At 45.1% G+C, this 8,813-nt stretch overlaps 1 protein-coding gene across 1 annotated transcript; it reads left to right on the top strand.

Moving 5' to 3' along the window:
• Window positions 1-994: 994 nt before the first annotated feature.
• Window positions 995-8,450, top strand: LOC115195561 (N-myc proto-oncogene protein). Its single transcript, XM_029755541.1, has 3 exons — window positions 995-1,252; window positions 1,870-2,575; window positions 6,013-8,450. The coding sequence occupies exons 2-3, from the start codon at window positions 1,891-1,893 to the stop codon at window positions 6,789-6,791; spliced, it is 1,464 nt and encodes a 487-aa protein (XP_029611401.1). The 5' UTR covers window positions 995-1,252; window positions 1,870-1,890; the 3' UTR covers window positions 6,792-8,450.
• Window positions 8,451-8,813: the final 363 nt, after the last annotated feature.

Here is an 8,813-nt window from a genome sequence, read left to right as displayed (position 1 = left end):
TGAACCTTAGCCCCAGTCTGAGGTACTGAGTGCTCTGGAGCATGTTTTCATCAAGGATCTCTCTGTACTTTGCTTCGTTCATCTTTCCCTCGATCCTGACCTGTCTCCCAGGTCAAAGGGTCTGAATATTTTCCAGATGCACTGTACATTCCTGCAAACCAGTTATTAGAATAAGGAAATGTCTTCTACATCAACCACTGCCAGTGGAGTTACATAAAAAGGCTTGAGCACAGCTGATTCTGCGACATGGAGGTGCATAAACAAAGAAGACAAAGAACGTTATGATGACTGCTTTAAAAGTGTAGACTATCAACTGAATGTAGGCCTATAGGTGTGTTTAGTGTAAGTAATGGTTATAAATAACATGTTAATTATTCACTATTAAGAACAAAATCCGTACTTCGCTTTCAACTCATGGTTCGACAATTTACCGCAGATAAACTACAACAGCACTTAATCTGTTGAAACGCTCAGGCTCATGTTTTAATCCAGTCCACATGAGGGCGCAGTGATCCCGACTTTTTGATCCAGATATGCGGTTACCTCAATGCCTCCACACAATGGTGAGAGTTGGGTTCAGCTCTAGGACAGAGTAATGCGCCAGGCCATCGTGACTTCCCTGTTATAACAAGCCAGTATAACAGCATATATGCTTTTCTTTAAACAAACAGAATTCACATCAAATGTATTTTAGAGGTTGGATAAGAAATAATTATGGTATGGATTATTGGAGCCTTTATACATACAAGTATATTTTATGCATTTGCCCGTAATTCACCCCTATCCATTTCTGAAAAGGGGAGGAAATTAGCCATCATGGAGGATAAGGGATGATAATGTAATATTTATTCTCTGGGGAGGGATTAAAGCCCGTCGTGAGCTATAGAAAGCTACACTGCGAGCCAGCCAACATGCCTGTCCGTCTGCCTCACGCCGTCTACCAACTCGGCCCCGCCCCTCCATGGGCGGAGCTCCCCTCCAACACACACACAGTGGATTGGAGTGTAGGCTATAACACTCCGCAGCCCATACAATTTGTGTCAGAGATCTGTCTGCGCGACGCAAGAGTAGATGTGGGCTCCTAGAGTTTAGAACTGAACTGCGAGAGAGAGAGAGAGAGAGAGAGAGAGAGAGAGAGAGAGAGAGAGAGAGAGAGAGAGAGAGAGAGAGAGAGAGAGAGAGAGAGAGAGAGAGAGAGAGAGAGAGTGACGAGACAACACACGGCTCACACCACAACCTCAGTCAACGCGAGGTGAGCATCTTTCTTTTTTCGGGTGAAAGTGTCGCTTATTTTATTGACTCTGATTTGACTACCAAATGGTCAACCTGTTAACGAATACGAATGTCATGGGACTTTTAGAGTTGATATACTTTTGAATAGTTATAATTGCTCCCTAGTGGCGCAGCGGTCTAAGGCGTTGCATCTCATTGCTAGAGGCGTCACTACAGACCCTGGTTTGATTCCAGACTATATCACAACCGGCCGTGATTTGGAGTCCCATAGGGCGGCGCACAATTGGTCCAGCGTTGTCCGGGTTTGGCCGGTGTAGGCGTCATTGTAGATAAGAATTTGTTCTGAACACTTGCCTAGTTAAATAAATGTTAAAAAATAAAAATTAAACCGGTATTCTTGTTTGAATAATATGCCAAGAACACCATCATAGCGGGAAAGGTGACTTCATGTCAGTTTACCCACACTCGCCTCTGTTCTTTCCAAAGTACTTGCAATACTTTTGAGCACTTGGCAGGTTAGCTGTATAATGTTGTGCATAAGGTGTAGGTTATCTGGGCTTTACAATAGGAACTGTATGGAGATGTGTGTCTGCCTTATTTCATTGTGTCTAAACTATCTCGTGTCCTTCTCTACAGGCTTTCCAAGTGTGGGATAGAATGCCGGCGATTATAAGTAAAAATTCCGACATGGATTTTGACTCACTACAACCCTGCTTCTATCCAGACGAGGATGACTTCTATTTCTGCAGTCCTGACTCTGCGCCTCCCGGAGAGGACATCTGGAAGAAATTTGAGTTACTGCCTACGCCGCCCCTCTCCCCGAGCCGAGCGGCGCTACCCGGAGAGCTGGCCTCCGCGTCCGTGGGGGACTGGGGCGACTCGGCAGCAGGTCCCATGAGTTTTGGATTAGGCGACCCGCTGGGGTGCGAATGGACCTCGGAGCTGCTGCTCTTGCCCGAGGAAGATATTTGGGGTGCGTCGGATGGAGACCTGTTCGGCGGCTCCGCTTTGAATAATAACCCCAACTCCATCATCATTCAGGACTGTATGTGGAGCGGCTTCTCTGCCAGGGAAAAGCTAGAGAGGGTGGTCACAGAGAAGCTAAGCAAAGCCATTTCCACAGCGGCTGCCTGTGGAGTTAGTAAAAATGTCACTACTGCCGCTGTCATCACTACCAAGGCGTCTGAGCTGAGCCGCTCCGTGTCGGAGTGTGTGGACCCCACGATAGTCTTCCCCTTCCCTGTCAACAAAAGAAACGGTAGCAGCAGCAGCAGATGTCCATCTGGGACGGTCCCCGCCTCTACTGCCCATTGTAGCGCCAAGGAAACTCAGAGCGACTCCGGTAAGCGAATACCTTCGGCGAGGATGCATACGCAAAATACCCTTCGTTTTGATTACTGTAACCTACAATACAACAGCTAATAGCCTAAAACCTCAATACTAATGCTAAAACCCAGTTTTAGTTTGTTGAATTGATATCATTCTGCTTCAAATAACAGATGGCATTATTATTAGGCTATTGTTATTATTATTGTCATGTTAGGGTAATAGTAATTGGGGTGATTGGAAGTTAAGAGTTCAAATGACTGGCCCAGACACACACACACGGTGATGGCGGTAGTGAGTGGTTGTGCCACAGTGAATGAGAGGGTTTATGTAATAGGCAGACGCTTCACCGGCAGATGGCAGTAAAATTGGAGGAGTGTGTGCAATACGAATTTAGATCCAGTTTACACCGAACATCTAGACACACGGGTTGTATAGGGCGATGTACTTGGCGCAGTCAGATAGTCCCAATCTAGAACGTGCTAAATAAACTGACTACTTGATAAAGTGCCTTGTTTCACGATTCGTTGGATGCTATGATTATACTCAGCGCTAGGATTATTGAAATAACTAGGGCTCCGTGGGTGTGAAATTGCTTCTTACATATTCAACGAATGCCATTCATACCAGCATGAATTAGACAGCATTATGTAAAAAGCCATTTATAGCAACTATTGTCTTTAGTGTTGAGGATGTGTGTGGGTGTTTCGGAAAGGGGGTCGGTGAGAACAACAAAGTGGAAAATTCAACCTCTGTAATAACAGGATAATAGGTTCTTCTAACACCCTAAATAGCCCAACTTTCGTTTGGCAATTGGCATGGAACTACGGTACGAAAAACTCACGTGAGTCGTTACTAGAGCTCTTTTGTGACGCCTGCGAAAAAAAAGAGACCTCCAACTGGGCAGCGCCGGCTGGAAGCTTGAGCTATAGAGCCTTGCCAAAAGCACACCCCCTCCAACCGGCCCGCTGGCAAAAGAAAGATAGCTGGAGAGAAGAGGAGGAGGGCCTGTTTCTTTAGGGGGCTGACAGCTTTGAACAGGCGCTCCCATCTCGACAGCTGTCTCTCTGGCGCCGGTCCAGCGCCTCGGCTTAAAGCCGGTGATCCAATCACACCACGTTCCCCGCCCCGCCAGCCTGCAGATGAAACCGTTTGCATGGGCCTCTTCTTCTGCTCGCAGCGTTAAGTAGCATCTATCGCTTTTTTTCTACATGCTTTCCTCACCTTGCCATCAAAAAGAGTAGTAGACGCACTGCAGACTTGAAAGGCAGAATTAGACAGTGTCACTATAGATACCAACATATATCCTATCCATGTTCATGTCCTATGGGCACAGAATAGGCCTCCTGCGTTTGGTACCCAAATGGTATCAAATGTTGATTTATACAACACTTATTAGAAAACCTACATATGCCTGGAAGCCAAAGGCACCTGTCACATGTTTATCTGTACATTATTCATTTAAAACAATGAAGGATACACCTCCATATAAAGTGGCTCCCTCTCTTCACCATCTCCACTTCATCTGCGCTGATCTTTTGGAAAATAAAGGAGCTTTGAGCAATATGGTGGATATCTGACAACCAGGTGCTGGCTTTCACCAGACCATCTCTTTCACATCAATGTAGGAAAAGGAAAGGAGACTAGGAGAGGATGCCACTTTACACAATTGACATTTACACCTTGGAGATTCACTAGCACTCACTCACTCACTCACTCACTCACTCACTCACTCACTCACTCACTCACTCACTCACTCACTCACTCACTACTAGTATGACCCACTTTCCCAGTGAGCCAGATATCATATCACCCAGGCTGTCTCAGCTTCACATGTGGTCTGTCTAGAGAGAGGGGGAGAACAGAGGGAAGGGAGAGGAGAGGGTAAGGGGAAATGAGAGGGAGAAGCGAGACACACCCCCTTTACCACCCAGCTGAGTCTGTGCTGTGGTTCTGTTTGGATTCCTGTGCCAACTTCTCAGTGTGTGTGTGTGTGTGTGTGTGTGTGTGTGTGTGTGTGTGTGTGCGTGCGTGCGTGCGTGCGTGCGCGCGCGCGTGTGCGTGTGTGTGTTAGATTGCTTCCCGAGGGTCTAGGCGTCAGAAGTGGGTTACTGTAAGCTGTAAAATGCCACACTGCTTTACGAACGACTAAGCTGATAATGATAGCCATTATCACAAAGGCATTTTAACTGGGGCTGCCACCTCAATTACTAACTGCTTACGACTGCGTTCTTCTTCTTGCAGCTTCAAAGAGGCCTACCCATTATTATAAAAAATATATTTTTTTAAGTCAACACATTATTTATTTATTCACTTCTTGTGATAAGTAGCGGCAGTAATATGCCAGCTTAGGTAAAATGAAGATAAAGAAGGCGGTAAATTATGAAAATAGCTAAATATTTTGTTTTGAAATCCTTCAAGTTAACACCGATCAGGAATTATTTAAATTTAAATGCTTTGCGTATCCCATTTCATCATCAGTAACTGCCTAACTGGTGATGTCAAAACCTTTTCAAGAGTGAGAGAACATGGACACAACTCAAACATTTCTGTAGTGGGTAAAGATGAGCAGGAAAGGCCAAATAAGGGTTGTAGGACTGAAAACAAAGAATACAACCTGTCCACAAGTCAGTCAGATGAAGCATGTAAAAGCCTGTGGACTAGATTAGTGATACAGGTGACTGACAATAAGCATGAAGAGTACTCTCCTTGTGCAGTGAGCAGAGAGTTTAGTAATGATTTCACTACTTCCACACACACACACATTTATGCGAGCATGAGGCAGAAAGACACACACACACACACACACACACACACACACACACACACACACACACACACACACACACACACACACACACATCTATCTATCTCTTGCTATACTTGTGAGGACTTTATGGGGACCAACAATTGATTCTCATTCAAACTCCTATTTTCCCTAACCCTAACCTTAAACCTAATTCTAACCCTAAACTTAACCCCTAAGCCTAAAATATCCTTTTTTTTAAGTGAGGACTGGCAAAAAGTCCCAACTTCTCTGAATTTTTGTTGGTTTACTATTCTTGTGAGGACTTCTGGTACTCACAATTATAGTAAAACGCATAAACACATGCACACACACGTGCACACGCATGCACACACACACACACACATACACACACACCGCACTTTGCACTCACTGTATATAGACTTTTTTCCCCTTTTTTTTCTACTGTATTATTGACTGTATGTTTTGTTTATTCCATGTGTGACTCTGTGTTGTTGTATGTGTCGAATTGCTATGCTTTATCTTGGCCAGGTTGCAGTTGCAAATGAGAACTTGTTTTCAACTAGCCTACCTGGTTAAATAAAGGTGAAATAAAAAAAATTTAAAAACCCACACAGGTGACATAGTTCCCACAGTTGGTGAGTAAGAACAATTACCTAACTCACTCTTCTGTTTTCCTTTCCCAGAAGATGAAGACGATGATGAAGAAGAGGAGGACGAAGATGAGGAGGAGGGGGAAGATGACTCGGACGGCGAAGAGATTGATGTGGTCACCGTGGAGAAGCGGCGAGGCTTGTCACCCTTGGCCACCGGCACGGTCACCATCTCAGTACGGCCAAAGACGGGTGCCGCTTCCGGGGGCGTGGCCTCATCTGGCGTCGTGAGCCGGTTCGTTAGCAACCGGGGATCAGCGGGGTCAAACGGTTACGGTCAGGAGCTGATCCTGAAGCAGAGTTCGGTCCACCAGCAGCAGCACAACTACGCCGCTCCCTCGCCATACGCCTCTGACGATGATCACGCACCCCCCTCCAAGAAACACAAGACCTCTGACGCTCCTCGCCAACCTTCCCGCACACTCTCTTCATCATCGACCTTGACGTCATTTGGCTCCTTCACAATGGCAACGGCAGAATCCAAACGCAAACGCAATGCCAGCGGTGATAGCAGCCCGCGTGGCGGTTCCTCTGGTAACTCCGACTCTGAAGACTCCGAACGGCGGCGAAACCACAACATCCTGGAACGCCAACGGCGCAACGATCTCCGCTCCAGTTTCCTCACACTCCGCGACCACGTACCCGAGCTGGCGAGGAACGAGAAGGCGGCTAAGGTGCTGATCTTGAAGAAGGCGGCAGAGTATGTGTCGTCACTGGAGGTGGACGAGCTGCGGCTGACGCAGGAGAAGGACAGGCTGCAGGCGCGGAGGCAACAGCTGATCAGGAGGTTGGAGCAGGCCAGGACTCGCTAAGACTTGTCAGTGGCACATAACACAAACATAGGCACACACACACACACACACACAGACACACACACACACACACACACACACACACACACACACACACACACACACACACACACACACACACACACACATTAACCCCCTTCTCTCTGTCTCAATTTATATACACACACACACTTGGAGCGACACAGGAGAGGCGGGTGGCCGGGCCACAACAGGACTTTTACTTCCGCCACTTTTTTTGCACATTTGTTGACGTTAAGAATGTTTAGAGTTTTACATTTTTCAGGAAAAAAAGAAGAGAAAAGAAGGAGGGAGGTGAAGAAAGGAGAGCAGGAGCATGCTTCTCTGGGTCCTCTCTCTTTTGGATCATTTTTCTAGAAAAAAAGAAGAGAAAAGAATGAGAGAGGTGAAAGAAAGGAGAGCAGGAGCATGCTTCTCTGGGTCCTCTCTCTTCTGTATCATTTTTCTTTTTTTGTACCTTGTTTTTTTTAACTGAATGTGACACTTACATAGCCCCAAACTTAGTGACTTTCAAAGGGGTCATGTTCATTGGGGCCACCATGGCAAAACATGTAACGGAAAGCAAAAACCCGCATTTCTCAATGGACAAGTTCAGGTATTCCCTCCCTGTTTCAGTCCATTTTCTACCGTTGGGTGCGTAATAAATACACCCCGGGCATGGTGTATTTCAGAGTTCATAGTTCTCACTTAGGAGCAGAGTACACTTTCTATGCCTTCACCACTGCAAACAGAAGACCCTAGTAAAACCACGGTATAACAAAGACTGTAACGCTGTCACGCGTTGGCTCACAACTATGATGTCAAGAAGTTTTGGCGTCTCTCTCTCTCATCCTCTCTCTCTCTCCCTCTTGTTCTTCCTCTCTTGCACTGGTGCTCAAACTAAGGGCTCTATTCAATCCGTCTCACAGAACTTCAGCGTTCCAAGGTGATTGAAATTAGCGGAGACTGCGTTCATGGTAAACGCTGCATATGTCGGCTCAATGGGAAATTACCAGCGATACAGATTGAATAGCGCCCCAAGTCAATGGATGTAATAACTATGTACCTTGCTAGCTGACACTTTTGTAAATAACATTACTGTAAATAACAGAAATACACTCAGAATCTGCCTTGTTTTATATACATTTTTTTCTTTGGATTTTTATACATTTTGTCCAAAAGCTGCCAATTAATAGACTGGAAACTTTATACCTTTAAAAAAAGTACTGTAATGCCTCGCGGGCAACGAAACATTGTAATATAACAACATATTGTTTAAAAAGAATTCTGTCTTCCTACCATGATACTAATTCTACACATCTTTATTACGCTTTAGTGTGATCGTGAAAAATTTGATACTTATATTTTTGTAAGAAAATGTGTTATTGGTAGATACCTTTTTATCTCATTATTTTCTTATTCTTCTCTCTATTCAAAGTGAATTATTTTGTACAGAAATGTGTTCTATCATCATGTACCTGACCCTTTTTCTTTCTCTTTTTTTCCATTTGTTTATGTATTTGTAAGTATCGGTGCATAGAACTTACTGGGGAAACAGATATAATATGTTTGTTGTATCATTCTTATAATGTACATTTAGTGCTGCAACTCATAGCACTTTGAAATACCTCATTTTGACAAATAAATAGACATTGAAAATAATTACCTCTCAGTATGGACATGAATCATCATCATTGATAATGTGAACAATATCTCTGTCTCTCTCTGTCTGTCTCTCCGTGACTCTCTTTGTGTGTGCTCCCTCTCCCTCACTCTCTGTCGCTCTCTCTGTCGCTCTGTCTCTCTCTGCACTGGTAGACTAGTGTCTGTCTCTCATTCACAAAAGAAAACGAGCAGAGAGTTTGTGGGTGTGTGTGTCCTTAGAATCCACAGTTCAGCACCCCACAGCTATATCCCCCTCCCTATAGCCACTCACACCCACCCACACACACCTACGCACACACACACCAAATGGATATGAACACACACACAAACACCCTCCTACATTGTTCACCCTGTTGCCAT

The sequence above is a fragment of the Salmo trutta genome, chromosome 1 (genome assembly GCF_901001165.1).
Source record: "Salmo trutta chromosome 1, fSalTru1.1, whole genome shotgun sequence".
NCBI classification, from domain to species: domain Eukaryota; kingdom Metazoa; phylum Chordata; class Actinopteri; order Salmoniformes; family Salmonidae; genus Salmo; species Salmo trutta.
This window is presented reverse-complemented; position numbering and strand designations above follow the sequence as displayed.